Source organism: Arabidopsis thaliana (assembly GCF_000001735.4).
Source record: "Arabidopsis thaliana chromosome 1 sequence".
NCBI lineage: Eukaryota > Viridiplantae > Streptophyta > Magnoliopsida > Brassicales > Brassicaceae > Arabidopsis > Arabidopsis thaliana.
This window is the reverse complement of record NC_003070.9, coordinates 11031944-11049564: the sequence shown is the minus strand read 5'-3', so window position 1 is coordinate 11049564 and position 17621 is coordinate 11031944. Positions and strand designations below refer to the sequence as shown.

The following is a 17621-nucleotide window of genomic DNA, read 5'->3' as shown; positions in this document are numbered from 1 at the left end:
TTTCTTAATAATTTAATTTACAAACAAAGATGTACGTATATTATTACACATGTACATACATTAATTTACCAACAAAAATATACGTACATTACACATATACGTACATAATTTTCAATATGAGGAACAAATATTATTTCACCATCTATATCTATTTAACTATTATGTATGTATGGAGATTATTGAGATATAAGAATACGTAATAAAATAGCTTGACTTATTAGAAATCGTACCATATACGTTCGACTAAATAACTTTGTGTACGTACACTGTAAATTGAATATACGTACACAGAAGAAATTTAATGAAGGGTATAATTGTAATTTTTCAGTCATCTTCAACCTGTGTATCCTTTTCTGCAAACCTAATTTTGCGGCCATCTTTAGCTGTTTTCTCAAAATCTCATTTTTATACGTTTTAATTACTATTTATATATAAATCTTGTAAACCTAGAGTATCTTTAGTTTAAAAAGCTAAATTGTTTGAATCTGTGATTTGTTTTTGCATTTTGTTCATCTCTGAAAACAAGAAATTTCTTCCTCAATTTTGGAGTTCAATGGAGAGATGTCGAAATATGAAGAAGTGAATAATGAAGTTTGAACTTCTTTCTACTTCTCTTTCAAATCTCTCCATCTCTTTCTCTTCCTCTTTTTCTTCTTCTTTGGTTTCTTCGTTTCATTTTTTTTTTCTTTTTTTCTTAAAACTAAACCATAGAAACTAAACCGAAACCAACTGCTGTGGGGTTTGGTTGATCCCATTAAGGGTATTTTGGTCTAAAAACCATTTAAAAGACAAATGGTGAAAACCACATCTCACTTTGCCAAATCAGGAGAGCAATTTTTTTTTTAGCCACTTCTGTGAAAATTTCTTTAAAAATTATAGTGTGAAATAGTTAAACTAAGTCCTTCTTTTTTTTTTTTGGTTTAATGTTAAACTAACTAAGTCCTTCTTGCGACATCATAAGTTTAATATAGAGGTGTCGAATTAAACTTAGGATGTCTCCCTTTAGATGCAGCAACATCTACAAAACAAGATACTCAACGAACTGGCAAGCACTATTGCACTAATTATCTCCGTCTCCAGTCAATGGCATGATCAAGTCGATCGAGAGCTTTATTGCTCGTTATGTTTTCCAAGCTACATTATACACAATCTGGTGCGAACGAAATGGCAGAAGGCATGGAGAGAGAGAGGCCGAACCAGCCGCTCTTCTAATAAAATTGATTGATAAGCAAGCCATCTTTCCTCAATCAGAGCAACTGATGATCTACGCTATGACAAGAGCCTCCAAATCTGGTTTGCATCGAGTGGTTGAAATCAAACCATCTATAGTTCATGTGTTTAACCTTTAATCAAAACAAACATTGCACAAGTTGTAGAAAAATGTAAAAGCTTCGGATTTAAGCACATAGAAACGGCAAAACAAGTGAGAGCCAATTTTGCTTCAATAGGAGAAACGTAGTAGTGGCAGTTTTATCTTAAATGTATAAATTGAAACAAAGTGTTTTTCTCTTGAAGCTGAAACATAGCTGGTTCACTTTTGTCTCATGTAAATATGGTCATATATATGGATTTTGCTTTATCCACAAGGTATCACACTTTGAAATAACTAAAGTCAAAAATATGAATCAAGAAAATCAATAAGCCGCTACATGTCACTTCCAAAATTATAAAATATGAGATTCGAATCTAAGAGGAGTCTTAAACTGTTAAACAGAGACGTGTTTACAGTCAAGAGAAATTTATAACATGGGACAAATTTTATTTTATTTTATTTAATAGCGTTACAAACTTACAATGATCATATTACATAAGGAGGATACAGAAGTAGAAGAAGAGCTAGTTTAAAACTCCCAAGAGTCCAACACTGATTCATGACTTCATCGTCTCTTCTATGTCTGCGCTTCCACTATACAAATCAGAACCATCGATTATTTTAACCTTTAGTTTTTCCAAATAATCTCTTGAGTTTAATTTGAAAAATAATATTTTCAAGACTATATGTATACCTAAACAGTGACAATGATGTTTCTAAGATTTAAAACACTTTATTACCGAAATATATCTCAAAATTTCACTCTTTCAAAACGTTATGTTGCTATTTTATTTTTCACCACATTTTCGAACATTAGCATACCGTTTAATCATTTGAACACTCCATTGTTAATCTATTATTATTATTACACTAGTCAAACTTACTTCAAATTTATTGATACAAAGGGGAATATATTTTATATAGTTAGTAAAATTCTCAATAATCATTAAAATAGATTTTCTTTGACATATTTCCAAAATTGTTAGATTTTTATTTTTTTTTTACCTTCTGAAAAATGGTGACCTAATGTACGACGAGGTTTGCCGGGACATCGACGGTAACAATTCTGAAGGCACTTGATCGGAATTATTCCTGTGGTGGCACAATCTGTAATGCAATCTTCATGGCATTGAGCTCTCGTCTCTCCATTGACATTTTCCATTGCTATTACCATTGTCACCACAAACACCATTATGATCATTGAATTCCATTTAGCACCCATATCTTTAACTTTTTTGTTGTTGCAAGTGTTTCATGTACTTAAGAAATAATGAATAGCTATCCTCTATTTATAATCTTTTCTAATAGTTATCTAATTCTTAGCTCTTATCGTCTCTTCTTCTTATTTGTTATAGGAATTGCTCTTCTTTTTTTTCTGGTCAAAGTTTCTTTGTAATAGAGACTAGTTACTTTTTTTGGTTACTCTTCTTCTGTTTTTTTCTCTATTTATAATATTTTCTAATAATTAAGTAATTCCTAACTCTTATCGTCTTTCTTCTTATGTGTTATAGGGATTCCTTTTTCTGGTCAAAGTTTCTTTGTAATAGAGATTAGTTATTTTGTTGGTTAATCTTCTTCTGTTTTTTCACACAGTATGTCTATTTTAAGTTAATTATGTCAGAAGTGGGGTTTGAACCCACGCCCTCTTACGAGGACCAGAACTTGACTCTAGCGCCTTAGACTAGTTACAATGGTTTGTTGTAAACCATTTTACAACTGGTGAAAAAACAAATTCCACTATAATGGTATTTTGTAATTGAAAAGTAGCTGATGTGGCAAATTTAGTGTTGATAAATTTTAACATCCGTGAAAGTAGAAGGGAGAAGATAAGTGTGACAAGTGTTATATTTTGATTGGTTGCTTTGATTTCTAATATTTTTGTTTCATCTTAATTATATAACTTCAATTATTTCATAATATTTATATATATTTATATATATATAATTTATATAAAATTTTATAAATTTTCATTCTCTATAAACAGAGACTATTTTCATTTGATTTAAATACAGAAAAAACCATTTTTAGACCCAAAAATAATGTATAGGTTAAAATATGAAATAAAAATGGTGGGGTAAGGTGTTGTAATTTTATTAAACAAAACTATTGTAAGATTAAAAATTATGTAGGTGTTGAATAATGATGTGGAAGAGAGAGAAAATAATGTGGAGTGTTAAAAGTGAAAAAGTGGGTGTTATAAATAGGTAATCATTGTAGATAGTCTTAGACTACTCGGCCATCCTAACGAGGACCAGAAGTGGAATAATATGATTATGTAACTTACTAAACATTTTGGAAAAATATACAATTAAGCAAGAGTTTTGGGTTCTTTACGAAATATTACACAAGAAAGTACCTTTTCTTATAAACACAAGAGAGTAACCATTAGCTAAAATGTACAATTAAACAAACATTGCACAAGTTGTAGAAAAATGTAAAAGCTTCGGATTTAAGCACAGAGAAACGGCAAAACAAGTGAGAGCCAATTTTGCTTCAATAGGAGAAACGTAGTAGTGGCAGTTTTATTTTAAATGTATAAATTGAAACAAAGTGTTTTTCTCTTGAAGCTGAACATAGATGGTTTCACTTTTGTCTCATGTAAATATGGTCATATGGATTTTGCTTTATCCACAAGGTATCACACTTTGAAATAACTAAAATAAAAAATATGAATCAAGAAAATCAATAAGCCGCTACATGTCACTTCCAAAATTATGAAATATGAGATTCGAATCTAAGAGGAGTCTTAAACTGTTAAACAGAGACGTGTTTACAGTCAAGAGAAATTTATAACATGGGACAAATTTTATTTTATTTTATTTAATAGCGTTACAAATTTACAATGATCATATTACATAAGGAGGATACAAAAGTAGAAGAAGAGCTAGTTTAAAAGTCCCAAGAGTCCAACACTGATTCATGACTCATCGTCTCTTCTATTTCTGCGCTTCCACTATACAAATTAGAACCATCGATTATTTTAACCTTTAGTTTTTCCAAATAATCTCTTGAGTTTAATTTAAAAAATAATATTTTCAGGACTATATGTATACCTAAACAGTGACAATGATGTTTCTAAGATTTAAAACACTTTATTACCGAAATATATCTCAAAATTTTACTATTTCAAAACGTTATGTTGCTATTTTATTTTTCACCACATTTTCGAAACATTAGCATACCGTTCAATCATTTGAACATTCCATTGTTAATCTATTATTATTATTACACTAGTCAAACTTACTTCAAATTTATTTATACAAAGGGGAATATATTTTATATAGTTAGTAAAAATCTCAATAATCATTAAAATAGATTTTCTTTGACATATTTCCAAAATTGTTAGATTGTTTGTTTGTTTTTACCTTCTGAAAAATGGTTACCTAATGTACGACGAGGTTTGCCGGGACATCGACGGTAACAATTCTGAAGGCACGTGATCGGAATTCTTCCTGTGGTGGCACAACCTAGAATGCAATCTTCATGGCATTGAGCTTTCGTCTCTCCATTGACATTTTCCATTGCTATAACCATTGTCACCACAAACACCATTATAATCATTGAATTCCATTTAGCACCCATATCTTTAACTTTTTTGTTGTTGCAAGTGTTTCATGTACTTAAGAAATAATGAATAGCTATCCTCTATTTATAATCTTTTCTAATAGTTATCTAATTCTTAGCTCTTATCGTCTCTTCTTCTTATTTGTTATAGGAATTGCTCTTCTTTTTTTTTCCTGGTCAAAGTTTCTTTGTAATAGAGACTAGTTACTTTTTTGGTTAATCTTCTTCTGTTTTTTTCTCTATTTATAATCTTTTCTAATAGTTATGTAATTCTTAGCTCTTATAGTCTCTTCTTCTTATCTGTTACATGGATTCCTTTTTTCTGGTCAAAGTTTCTTTGTAAGAGAGATTACTTACTTTGTTGGTTAATCTTCTTCTGTTTTCTCACAGTTTATTTTAAGTTAATTTGAGATTAAGTTAATTTGAGATTTCATTGGACAAAGAAAATTAACTCTTGAAAGAATAAAAAATTATGTCAGAAGTGGGGTTTGAACCCACACCCTCTTACGAGGACCAAAACTTGAGTCTAAGGCCTTAGAGCATCCACATTGGTCACTTATATGTAGATGTCTTTAAATATAAAACTATAAATAATAATAATAAAAAAATTATGAATGTTTTTAGTTTGAGATTTGTGTTTCTGTAGAGACACTTTAAACACAACAAAAGTGAAATGTCTTTAATTTTATTATTTATTTATACTAAAAACATCTATAAAAAGTTGTCTAATGAGGTTGCTCTTAGACCACTTGACCATCCTAACGGATAACATAACCAATACTAATAGTATCATTATATAACTTACTAAGCATTTTGGAAAAATATATAATTAAACAAGAGTTATGGGTTCTTTACGAAATATTACACAAGAAAGTACCTTTTCTTATAAATACAAGATAGTAACCATTAGATAAAGTAAAAATAAATAAAAAACAGAGAATCTGAAGATCGTAGAAGAAATCGAGAAAACGCTTTGTACCAATTAGAAACCCTAGCGAGCGGAGGAAGGAGACAAAGAACGAGACTTTTGAGAGATTGGAGATTTCAATTTTGAGATCAAATCTTGAAATCAACAAATAGGAGAAAGATTTAGTGATGGGTAAGAAGAAGAAGAGAGCTACAGAGAAGGTGTGGTGTTATTACTGCGATAGAGAGTTTGATGATGAGAAGATTCTTGTGCAGCATCAGAAAGCTAAGCACTTTAAGTGTCATGTCTGTCATAAGAAGCTTTCTACAGCTAGTGGCATGGTGATTCATGTTCTTCAGGTTCATAAAGAGAATGTTACAAAGTATGTGCCTTTTCTTTTTACCCTTTCCCTATGGCTCTTTTTGTTGTGTTAGGTTGATTTGGAATATTAGGGTTGTTGCCTCTATGATCTTTGTTCAAGTTCTGATTTTTTTTTTGCTCTTGTTGTGTGTGATTGTCGTTTGATTTCTGTTAGATTGCGCTAATTGTGACTGTTGTGTTGTGGTTTGAATCGGTTGATTGTGTATGTTTGCTGGAATTTGAATCGTTTTTTTGGATTATCTCTTGAATGGGTTTGGTTAATTTGTATATGTCTGGTCATAAACCCTAATTTCTGATTGCAATTTTTGTAAAGAAACAGTCTTTTGCTTTTGCTTTTGCTTGATAGGTTTTTCTTGGAATTTGTGGTACTGTTCAATGTGTTTGCCTGTTGAATTTGGAATTTGATTCCATGACACTACTAACTTTGAAATTATCTACAATTTTCACACCAGAGTTCCTAATGCTAAAGACGGTCGAGATTCAACTGATATTGAAATATATGGAATGCAAGGAATTCCACCCCATGTCTTGACTGCTCATTATGGAGAAGAAGGTATGCATTTGAGATAGTGAGAGTACTGTTTAGATTATGAGCAATTGATTTAGAGAAGTAAGGCGATAAATTTGTATGTCTCTTCATCAAGTGTTGTAGATCTATTGCATCTAGTGGTCATGAATTCGTTTTGATTTTGCATGCGGCTTTTTGCCTTATCAAAGTTATTATATATTATTGTTATGTTTGCTTGTTTCATATGGTACCTTTTGAACTGAAGTCATGTTTTCTGCAGAGGATGAGCCTCCAGCCAAAGTTGCAAAAGTTGAGATTCCTTCTGCCCCTCTTGGTGGTGTAGTTCCTAGACCATATGGAATGGTATATCCGCCTCAACAAGTACCTGGTGCTGTACCTGCACGACCAATGTATGTACTAATTATACTATACTCTCTCTATGGCCGTTACTTGTTGAATTCTTAGATGTTGTCTCTGTTTTTAAAAATCCGATCCATGCTAAATGATGGGGAACTTTTTTTCTTTTAGTTCTCTTGATGCAAAAGGTTCTTGGTTTCTTTAGTTTGTCTCTGTCCTAGAACTTTTCTACTTTTGTTCTTCTATAAGACCACTATAACACCCGTAGTAAACATTTTTTGAAATAGATCGTTATCTAAGATATTGTTGCACTTAACCAACTATGACCCATAAGGTTCTTAGTTTCCCTAGCTTGTTCTCGTGATTTTTCAGGATAGAACTTTGTCCTAGAACCATTCTTTTGCTCCTCTTCAAGACCACAATAACACCTGTAGTAAACAGTTTTTTGAAATAGTTCATGATCTTAGATATTGTAATATGTATGGCTATTGACCATGATAAAATATTTCGTGTTAGCAGGTATTATCCGGGTCCTCCTATGCGTCATCCTGCTCCTGTATGGCAAATGCCACCTCCTCGTCCGCAACAATGGTATCCTCAAAATCCAGCTCTTTCTGTACCTCCAGCTGCCCATTTAGGGTATCGACCACAACCACTTTTTCCTGTTCAAAATATGGGGATGACTCCAACTCCAACCTCAGCTCCTGCCATACAACCATCACCAGTCACTGGAGTAACTCCTCCTGGAATTCCTACATCATCACCTGCAATGCCAGTTCCTCAACCTCTGTTCCCTGTTGTGAATAACAGCATTCCTTCTCAAGCTCCACCATTTTCTGCTCCTCTGCCTGTTGGTGGGGCTCAGCAACCATCTCATGCAGATGCTTTAGGATCAGCAGATGCTTATCCGCCTAACAATTCTATTCCAGGTTCAATCCCAAGTTCGTAGAATCATTGACTTACATTTGGTTTAGCTGTTTTGTATCAAATTGTAATATCTTTTTCATGTTTTGTTGCCGTAGGTGGGACTAATGCTCATTCTTATGCCTCTGGCCCAAACACTAGCGGTCCTTCAATTGGTCCACCTCCTGTAATTGCAAACAAAGCTCCTAGCAATCAGCCTAATGAGGTCTATCTTGTATGGGATGATGAAGCGATGTCTATGGTTAGTTTATTCCTAATTTCTTATGCATCATGTTGGAATGGTTACAATTGGAAAAGTTTCGAGTAATGAACCATTTGGTTTTCCAATCTGACGCAATGTGTCTGTATCTGCAGGAGGAAAGAAGAATGTCCTTACCAAAATACAAAGTGCACGATGAAACCAGCCAGGTAAGTTCTGATTTACCCTTTTTAAAGTTAAGAAGAGTTTGCTTTTGCAAGTCTAACCCATTCGGTAGGCTTTATTTATACATTTCTGTTCCAGATCCTATTGTTTCTGTGCTAAGAGGTACCACCGTATTATTCAGTTTATAATTTCTTCCCTTAGAATATGATAAGAAGGACTTAGGCAAGAAACTTGAGCATTTTGAATCAATGTTCGAAAGGTATCATTTGTAGCTTGCAATAGTAGGTAGTGAGAAACATAGCGTTTGTATCTGTTTGTTTTTCATTATATTTCCTGTCTATTGTATTGTATTAAAAATGTGGTGATTGGTTCCACAAGATCATACTCTACAGGTTTGGTTTCAAACCCAGGTCAGCTCTTTTTATATTCTTAACTCTGCAAAGTTTGGTACCTTTGCACAATCTCACTGCCTTGGGGAACCAAAACAATACGCACTTAACTCTTTCAAAATAAAGCATCCAACTTCTTAACTCAACACCAAGTTTGTTTCTTTTGGTTTGCAGATGAACTCGATAAATGCAGCGATAGACAGACGAATCTCAGAGAGTAGGCTTGCTGGGCGGATGGCGTTTTAGAATTTGGCACCAAACCAAACCAGCGTCAAAGAAAAGGCGATATGGATGAAGGCTTTGTTACAACAACAAGTCTTCACTCACTTTTGTTCAGATACTGAATTTATGATCTGATTTTAAGTTATTAACTTTCCATCTGTTGTATTCTTTAGCCAGGTGAGTTAGTTTACCATTACATTGTTTAGGGATCTCAGAGATGTTTTTTCTCAGAAGTTTAGTCCTTTTTTTTTTTGGTCGTTGGAGACTTGGAGGAAGAACTTTGTCTCCTTTTCTTCTGAATTGATCAAAGTATTATATTATACAGATTCACCCAAAATGTTTGCACCATGTTGTTCAATATTTTGCCAAAACAAAATTGACTAATATTCCTTCCATTAACTGTATATTCAAACTCCAATTGATACGATTAGTATGAATTTTTGTTGTATTGCTACTTTGCTAGTAGTAATTATATCGAATACAAAGTTAGGGACTACGTTGGATTTGTCAAAAAGTGAGGGGCCTATCTGTAATATTGAGTTACTTTGTCACCACTTCCCCAAAACATCAAAACCTCTAAAACCCTCGGAAGCCTCTTCTGTTACATTTCGTTCAAATCTGTACTTCTCCGAGATCGCTACTTCGCCATTGTTACAAAAATGAAAGCTTTTAGATCTCTACGTATACTAATTTCCATCTCACGAACGACGACGAAGACAACACCTCGTAATCCCCATCAAGCACAAAACTTTCTCCGCCGATTTTACTCAGCGCAGCCGAATCTAGACGAACCCACTTCCATCAATGAAGACGGATCAAGCAGCGACTCTGTTTTCGATAGTAGTCAATACCCAATCGACGATTCCAATGTAGATTCCGTGAAGAAGCCCAAGGAAGCAACTTGGGATAAAGGGTACAGAGAAAGAGTAAACAAAGCCTTCTTTGGAAACTTGACAGAGAAAGGTAAAGTGAAAGTTGCAGAAGAAGAGAGTTCTGAAGATGATGAGGATAGTGTTGATAGGTCAAGGATTCTCGCTAAGGCTCTCTTAGAGGCTGCGTTAGAGTCACCAGATGAAGAACTTGGTGAAGGTGAAGTTAGAGAAGAAGATCAGAAGTCGCTTAATGTCGGCATCATCGGTCCACCTAATGCAGGAAAATCTTCGCTGACTAATTTCATGGTTGGCTCATTTCCTTAATTTCACATTCCTGTGATTTGGTCTCTGAGAATCAATTGAGACATTGTGTATATGTTTATGTAGTGCTGCTATGACTCTTGATTAGTCCTAAAGTTGCAATTTTTGAAGTGATTGTGTATCTTTGTTTATTGCATCTTGATGAGAGTTATGCTTAGTGTTTCGTTATGTCCAAGTGTAGGTTGGAACAAAGGTTGCTGCTGCTTCACGGAAGACTAACACGACGACACATGAAGTGTTAGGAGTATTGACAAAAGGAGATACACAAGTCGTAAGTTTTCTCTTATATATCTGTTGCATATGTAAACTACTCGTTATGGTTAGTTGTGGAGATCAGCCATTCGTAGATTGAATTTTTGATATTTGTGAACCTTGCAGTGTTTCTTCGATACTCCGGGTCTGATGCTGAAGAAAAGCGGATATGGTTACAAAGACATCAAGGCTCGTGTGCAAAATGCTTGGACTTCTGTTGACCTGTTTGATGTCCTCATTGTTATGTTTGATGTCCATAGGCATCTCATGAGGTTAGTCGTTTACTAGTTTTTGTACTTTGTTAGCTTTACATAAGTTATCTCGGAACTGAGAGTAGTATGGTTATGAGCATCATCATCAAGTGGGGTATCTTAGGGTGGGATTATTATTTCTAGCTTCTCTGTTTCGATATCTTTCATATCTTGTTCATCTCTCCGAGATTATCCATAAGCTTGAGAACCGTAAACCGATGGGAAGACACATCTATTTCTTTCTTTTGAAGAAGGCATCATGACTGTGGTTTTTCATTAATTACAAGTAGAAATAGAGTTCTCTTAGACTTATTTTGTAGTTTGTGAATTCTGTTTTCTCTTTGATTTATCTAGTCCCGATTCAAGAGTGGTACGCTTGATCAAATACATGGGAGAAGAAGAAAATCCGAAACAAAAGCGCGTTTTATGTATGAACAAAGTTGATCTGGTTGAGAAGAAAAAGGATCTATTAAAGGTTGCTGAGGAGTTCCAAGATCTTCCGGCATATGAAAGGTGGATATATATATACCAGACTCAGTTTAAAAACAATTACCGGGGAAGTCTTCGAATTGATTGAAATGTGCTTTTTCCCTGTTTGGTTTTCTAGATACTTCATGATATCGGGACTTAAGGGATCAGGAGTGAAAGATCTTTCCCAATACTTAATGGATCAGGCTGTTAAAAAACCATGGGAAGAAGATGCATTCACGATGAGTGAAGAAGTCTTGAAGAACATTTCTCTTGAAGTTGTTAGGGAGAGATTACTAGACCATGTCCATCAGGTAATAATACAACCTCTACTAGTATAACATTTTGTATCAGTTTCCGTCTATTCCAAGATGACAAATTACAGGATTGATTGAAACAAATTGTAGGAAATACCATATGGTCTGGAGCACCGTCTAGTGGACTGGAAAGAGCTGCGTGACGGGTCTCTTAGAATTGAACAGCATCTCATCACTCCTAAACTTAGCCAACGCAAGATTCTTGTAGGCAAGGGCGGTTGCAAGATCGGGTAAGAGCATACAAGATCGTTCATAATTCATTCTTTTGACTAATCAATGACTCAAGGATGATCTTATGTTGATGCTAATTTTGCAGGAGGATAGGAATTGAGGCCAATGAAGAACTCAGGAGAATAATGAACCGCAAAGTTCATCTCATTCTCCAGGTTAAGCTCAAGTGAAACCATTCTCCCAAGGGTTATGTTTTTGAGTTTGATGGATTTAGGATTGGATTGTACGCAATTAGAAATCTGTCTGTATATGTTGTTGACATGTTGTCAAAGATTAGACATTTGACATTAGAAATATAAACTTACTACATACAGACAGTAATAAGATAAAAGAAACAGAATTTTGAGAAAACAACAAGCAGTCTTAACGTCAGAAGTGGAAACCACAAGTAGTCTCTTTATCTTAAAGTCTAAAAACTAACAGACTCCAGGAAATGGAAGTGTTAACTGATCAAGAAGACTAACCACCGGTGTAGTAAGCACCGGGTCATAAGCAAAACCCTGCAAGACCTCTCCGTCTGAACCGCCACCTGAGCTACCGCCACCACTGCCGGAGTAAGGACACGGTGGGACCCACAGCCAGCTTTTTCTCACTATATCAAACAGCAACTGCAACGAGGTTCCTCTTAACACAATCATTACAAACTCTTGATTTCCGACACACTCGAATCCTTTTCCACCTTCTTCTGCTGCAAACTGTGTGTAGAGCGGCTGAGGCATCCGTTCGATCTCGACCCATGTGGCGTTATCTTGTTGCAAACTCCAAAGTCGTAGGCTTTTGGGAACGTTCAACTTGCTTTTCTCAACAGCTGCTACAAGAATAAGCCTCCCTTTGCTCTCTAACAAGCTTGGAGATCTGAGAAATCTCCTCATCGGAGCTTGAATCTTGATCCACCGGTTTCCAGTAACTTCATAGGACAAAACGCTAAAAGGGCTATAGTTCATACAGTAAAACTTGCCTTGCACGTAAACCATCTTACCAGATTCCAAGCTACAAAGCCGTGGCAAAGAAGAAGTCATCGCCCAGAGGGAAAAGAATCCGCCGGCGTCGACATGGAAACTCTCCGATGAGAGGTTTTTCACAGCGTAAGGAGATATGAGATCATCTCCAGCGACAGTAACATCAATAGAGGTTGGTGTTACCGAGAGACCTATCGAAGGGAAAAGCCTTGGCCTTGATATTGGTGGCAACTGACTCACGGATCCGACAAGAGGGTTACACAAGAGAATGGTTTTAAGACCAGCTTCTTCGGAGACCCAACTCACTAACCCTCCTGATGATCCTGAAGGATAAAACCCTGAAGGGATATAAGCAAAAGAGAGACGGTACCATCGGATCTCATTAGGATCAAACAAAAAGCCTTCAGCTTTATTGGAATCATCATCGTTTGTTCCTCCTCTCTTGTAAATGTAACTCTTTAGGGTTTTGTGTTTGAAGAAGAGGAAACAGTTGTGTCGGAGAGGAAGTAGTTGTAGATATGTCTCGAGGAAGGTGTTGGAGAAAAGTAGACTGTAGAATCTCTTGCAGACGCAACGTGTCCGGAAAAACGCCGGAGGTGGAAGAAAAGCAATGACGCGGTCAAGAAGAGGAGGTGGTAGCTTGCTCCAAATCCGACCGTCCATCCATTGACCGGAGCTTGAGTCTGTGGTGGTGCTCGTTGTTGTGCTACTGTTGCTGCTACTGGTAAATGTGTAAGAGAAAGGTAAGGTTAAAGATGGGTTATTGATGAACACAGTTGAATCCATTTTAGCTGAAAAATGAAAAGATTTGGTGAAAGTGGATTTAGAGTTTATTTTCTTGTGTTGGGAATATGTGAAGGGCTTTTGAGGAGGGTTTTGGTGAAAGTTATGCAAAACCCATTGTAGGAAAAGAGGCAAAGATCATATGTAAAAGTTTTGAAGAAAGAGACAAAAGTGTTTGGTCTTTCTCTGTGAGCTTCTTGCATGGGTTTTTGATATGTTCTTGACTTCAATAGAGTAAGGTGGCATATACTTATATATAAAGAACATTTGGTATAAAACAAACAAAGGTAATGGATTTATACAAATAGAAAACATATATTATATTGAATAGAAAAAGAAATAGTGTTTCTTTATTGTTAAAAAGGTATAGTAGTAAGTAAGTAGTGACACACCAACCAAAAAAAAAATAACTCAGAAATTTATGTTTATTTTCTATCAACGTAAAAGATTATATATGTTAATGTTTTAGTTGATAGCTTAGCTTACAGACGTTTTTCTATTTGTGTGCTGACAAAAAGAGATTGGAAGTAAAAAATCAGTTGATATATGTTGTTATTTTCTAAACAGAAATAATAAAATACGTCTAAAAAACTAAACCGGTCAAGTGGCCAAGACAAGAGAAATAGGTTTAATTCCAAATAATCTAAATTTCACAAGAAAATTGGATATATATTTTTAATATTAAAGTGTGTTTCGAATATATATAACGGATGTACTTTGTTATCATACGAACCTAGAACATCAACAAGCACAAGTATCCAAAAGCCTTGTTATAACCCCAGTTTGGTGATAATTATTGACTAACAAAATTTTGTTTGTATATGTGTGTGTTTGGGTAAACGTGAAAATGGTGGCAGAGGAAGTGATGGTCTTAAAGTTGAGAGCTTCAGAGTTATCTTGTCAATGCCCAGCATCGAAATTATTAATTTGGAGACTACTCCAATACTTTTCACACTTGATCACATCTTCAAATCTTTTTTCTTTCTTTCTTTTTCCTCTCTAATTTGTAATATACAACTTTTATTACATGCACGCTTCTCAACTTCTATAATGGTCAGTCAAATTGTACTCGTGGAGATCAACCCAAGAAAACTAGAGATTATTAAGATCATTTTTTTACTTATATATTATATCAAGCCAATTAGAATTACTTTATATGTTAATATATATGTGTGTTTTATTCTAAATAAATTAGTTGGTTCTCTAATGTCATAGAAGTGCATTTATTCTAAATAATTTTGTTGGAGGAGACCACATTATCTTATTCGAACTCAACACAAAATTTGACAATATCTACTTTTTTAGTTTCTAATTATTTGATGTTTTGAGTTATTTTTACTTGTTCGACCAAAATTAATGTTTTATAAAAATATTGTTATTATTTTTGCTTGTGACTAATAATAAAAAAAGAAAAATAAAATTACTAAACTAACAAAAAAATAATTTTATAAAAATAGAAAACATATTTTTTATTAATTTCTATCTAAAATCCAAAACATCAAATAAAGAGGAACATAGTGAGTATGGTTTTAAAAGACTCCAACAATAAAACTTCCATCTAGGAAGAAAAACTGATAACATGTATAACACACAAGAATGTTATTTCTAAACATGAGAAATAGATATACACAAAATTTAATATGAATTATGATGCATTTTTGTCATGTGATCCAGTTTGTTCCTAAATTATAGCAGAAATAGCTCTTAGTTTATCCCCTTTTTTTAAAGAGTAAACAAACAAACTATATGTTAGTATGTTACCCTTATTTGATGTTGTTGCAATTTAATGTGAAACAATTCATTATATACACTATATATATATATATAGTGATTATTTTTTCTTATAAATTGTAAACTCTTTCAAACTCTAAAACCTCCAAGTCCAAGATAATGAACTTCTTGTTTAGGGAAAATAAAACTAGCTTTCATACAAATCTCAAATATATCAATTTACATCTAATTTGCAAACAAAAGAATTTTAGACATCACAAAACATTTACAACTCAATTTCTAATTAATTCTTTATCCAGAAAAAAAATTCTTATATTAATCATTGCTAGCTATAATCAAGGTTTAGAAATAAATAAAAGGAGTTTGGATTTTTTGAGATTAGGGTTAGAGAGACATCATGACTGAAAATAAAGAAGAAGAAAGAGTGAAGAGTAGAGTCAGATCAAAAGTCCAATCAGGGTTTCTTATTTAAGGCATTGTTTACCGTGAAAATAATAATACAAGTGAGAATATCTGAAGCTGACAAGTCGCAAAAGGGTAATAATATTCTCTATTTGCAGTAACTCAAGAGGCTTCGCTTTTGTTTGTGTTTTGATGCTAAAGGAAGTCTCTGAAACCAAACAGTGTCTTGTTTTTATCAAATCATCTATCTTCCCATTTCCCAACTAGGTTTTGTTTAACTTTGAATTACGCTTACAAGTCGTACCCATAATAAATAGTCTGATTTAACATTAAAGCATAAACTTTTAATGAAGCATCTCTTTCTAAACTTAATAATAAAACATAATCTGATTTTATTTTGTCGCCCACATTAACTGATTCGAAACTCCATTCATGCCATTATGTAGTTTTATTTACACACATGTGTTAATTGGTACGTAGTAGAGTTATGGATATAAATTTCCGGCCCAAAGTGGAAATTGATATTGTAATTTGTAAGAAGAACTAGTTTACGGCCAGCGTTATGCGCGGACAAATTAGTTAGAATCAATTAAATAATTATATTTTGTAAATGTCTTTACATCATTAGAAGATCAAACAATTTTGTAAAGCATAATGCATATATTAAAAAGTTTGGATATTTCTTGATTAATTGAAATCGGGTCTAATAGTTATAGTGGTTAAACCTCTGAACATATTTCATTAGTTTAACAGAACTGGTATATGACATGAGAACTTTACACACGTTCGGTTATAAGTACGACATGCAAACTGAAAACCAGATATTTTAAACCGTTTTTGTGACATTATTTGCGTCTAGTACATATGTGCTTATGTGTCTAACTTGTTTCCTCCACGTACCAAGGCATACCACACCTATAGAAAAATGCAAAACCATTTTTAGTATAGTTACCGACAATCACTCATCAACTTTCCAAAAGAAAACAAATAGAGTTAAATTCAAAGAAAAACGTTTATTTTTATTTTGAATATAATTTAACATTAAATTCAAAAAGATAAAAGGTAGTTGTGTCCAGAACTTGACTTGAGATCAATTTGATTGAGGTACTAATTTTCGAGAGGGATAGAAAATGCAATTATTATGAAGAAAACATCAAATACAGAAAGACAAAAAAAAACATTGTAAGGAAAAAATAAGAAATTATTGAAAGACACATCTATCGTCCAATTTGTTCTTTGTATACGCTAATAACTATAAAGACACATCTATACATGCCCTAGCTTGTTCAACTGCAAACTAATAAGCCAAATTATAGATTTGGAAAATAACACCATATTACGAATTAAGAAACAAAGGCTTATAACATTGTCTAACATAAAAGAATATAAATTTGAATGCATGTGAAGTAGATGACTGACCTTGTTGTTTGTATTCTCCCGCAAAATACAAATGCCAAAATTAATGTCTTCATCGCTGTAAACTGTATTTAATAAAAAAATTCTAAAATTTTGGTATATCAGCAAAGATTATAATTATGTATGGTCGAGGAAAATTGGATATCATAGTTGCAGAAAAAAATTAAAACCGTGGAGATGAGCGATAGTTTTTTTTTGGGGGAGGTGTTGTTCAATTGTAGAAGTGGGGCAATTAAAACAGAGAATTCTTAAAACGTGAAAAAGAAGAGTTGCTAAGATGTAGGAGAATATCTTTTTCTTTTTGTGGAAACTTATTTTTTTTCCAATAACAAATGAAAATTGATCTAAAAAAAGTAAAACATCAAAAAATGAGACTTATGTCACATGTCGAAAGGAGAATGTATCAGTTATTGAAAAAGTGACTGTTGATTTAGTATAATTAGATATATATTTAGGGACTTTATCTCGAGGATTATTACAATATGCTCCTTGTTCTCTAGAACATCTTTTTCTGAGTTCTTTTTTTGGGTAAATTTTCAGTTTAAAGTTTGTTACTAAAGCTATTAACTTATTCAATCAAGGAACATACAAATGATTTTATAAATAAAAACTAAAACTATGGTCAGTTATGTGATTTTAGATTACTGCACACATTTTCTTTCTCATACATATATAGTCAATAGTCATATA

General features: G+C 33.5%; 5 protein-coding genes, 1 long non-coding RNA gene, 2 other non-coding genes and 1 pseudogene across 14 annotated transcripts; 4 read left to right on the top strand and 5 right to left on the bottom strand.

Moving 5' to 3' along the window:
* Nucleotides 1-1012: 1012 nt before the first annotated feature.
* Nucleotides 1013-1309, top strand: AT1G30975 (annotated as a pseudogene; the record flags this gene model as incomplete). The annotated part of the gene is made up of 1 exon: nucleotides 1013-1309.
* Nucleotides 1310-1748: 439 nt separating this feature from the next.
* On the bottom strand, nucleotides 1749-2596 carry AT1G30974 (Plant thionin family protein). Of its 2 annotated transcripts, NM_001123922.1 has the most exons (2): nucleotides 2318-2596; nucleotides 1749-1906 (listed from the first exon to the last, which is right to left on the bottom strand). In NM_001123922.1, the coding sequence occupies exons 1-2, from the start codon at nucleotides 2532-2534 to the stop codon at nucleotides 1890-1892; spliced, it is 234 nt and encodes a 77-aa protein (NP_001117394.1). In that variant the 5' UTR covers nucleotides 2535-2596; the 3' UTR covers nucleotides 1749-1889. The 2 variants fall into 2 exon arrangements, with proteins under 2 accessions (NP_001117394.1, NP_001077636.1); NM_001084167.2 differs by lacking the exon at nucleotides 1749-1906 and having other exon boundaries at nucleotides 2240-2596.
* Nucleotides 2597-4098: 1502 nt separating this feature from the next.
* AT1G30972 (Plant thionin family protein) lies at nucleotides 4099-4937 on the bottom strand. 3 transcript variants are annotated; one of them, NM_001123921.2, is made up of 2 exons: nucleotides 4678-4937; nucleotides 4103-4265 (listed from the first exon to the last, which is right to left on the bottom strand). In NM_001123921.2, the coding sequence occupies exons 1-2, from the start codon at nucleotides 4892-4894 to the stop codon at nucleotides 4249-4251; spliced, it is 234 nt and encodes a 77-aa protein (NP_001117393.1). In that variant the 5' UTR covers nucleotides 4895-4937; the 3' UTR covers nucleotides 4103-4248. The 3 variants fall into 3 exon arrangements, with proteins under 3 accessions (NP_001077635.1, NP_001117393.1, NP_001322000.1); NM_001332934.1 differs by having other exon boundaries at nucleotides 4696-4937; NM_001084166.2 differs by having other exon boundaries at nucleotides 4099-4937.
* An 854-nt stretch (nucleotides 4938-5791) lies between these two features.
* On the top strand, nucleotides 5792-9315 carry SUF4 (zinc finger (C2H2 type) family protein). 3 transcript variants are annotated; one of them, NM_102836.3, is made up of 7 exons: nucleotides 5814-6165; nucleotides 6617-6717; nucleotides 6953-7082; nucleotides 7549-7958; nucleotides 8052-8194; nucleotides 8308-8361; nucleotides 8881-9315. In NM_102836.3, exons 1-7 carry the CDS (start codon nucleotides 5972-5974, stop codon nucleotides 8950-8952), a joined length of 1104 nt encoding a protein of 367 aa, NP_564369.1. In that variant the 5' UTR covers nucleotides 5814-5971; the 3' UTR covers nucleotides 8953-9315. The 3 variants fall into 3 exon arrangements, with proteins under 3 accessions (NP_001322001.1, NP_564369.1, NP_001077634.1); NM_001084165.1 differs by having other exon boundaries at nucleotides 5836-6169; nucleotides 8881-9284; NM_001332933.1 differs by having other exon boundaries at nucleotides 5792-6165; nucleotides 8308-9290.
* Nucleotides 8844-8989, top strand: AT1G06397. The gene has a single exon (NR_139076.1). It is a non-coding gene; the product is annotated as an other RNA (small nucleolar RNA).
* A 165-nt stretch (nucleotides 9316-9480) lies between the features above and the next one.
* On the top strand, nucleotides 9481-12013 carry AT1G30960 (GTP-binding family protein). The gene is made up of 7 exons (NM_102835.5): nucleotides 9481-10106; nucleotides 10303-10392; nucleotides 10500-10645; nucleotides 10979-11137; nucleotides 11232-11406; nucleotides 11500-11639; nucleotides 11726-12013. The coding sequence occupies exons 1-7, from the start codon at nucleotides 9588-9590 to the stop codon at nucleotides 11808-11810; spliced, it is 1314 nt and encodes a 437-aa protein (NP_174383.1). The 5' UTR covers nucleotides 9481-9587; the 3' UTR covers nucleotides 11811-12013.
* A 43-nt stretch (nucleotides 12014-12056) lies between these two features.
* UFO (F-box family protein) lies at nucleotides 12057-13573 on the bottom strand (the record flags this gene model as incomplete). Its single annotated transcript, NM_102834.2, has 1 exon — nucleotides 12057-13573. The coding sequence occupies exon 1, from the start codon at nucleotides 13383-13385 to the stop codon at nucleotides 12057-12059; it is 1329 nt and encodes a 442-aa protein (NP_564368.1). The 5' UTR covers nucleotides 13386-13573.
* A 2747-nt stretch (nucleotides 13574-16320) lies between these two features.
* On the bottom strand, nucleotides 16321-17016 carry AT1G09095. The gene is made up of 2 exons (NR_143467.1): nucleotides 16935-17016; nucleotides 16321-16430 (listed from the first exon to the last, which is right to left on the bottom strand). It is a non-coding gene; the product is annotated as an uncharacterized misc_RNA (transcript).
* Nucleotides 16667-17207, bottom strand: AT1G06393. Its single transcript, NR_139075.1, has 2 exons — nucleotides 16934-17207; nucleotides 16667-16802 (listed from the first exon to the last, which is right to left on the bottom strand). It is a non-coding gene; the product is annotated as an other RNA (long non-coding RNA).
* Between the last annotated feature and the right edge of the window lie 414 nt (nucleotides 17208-17621).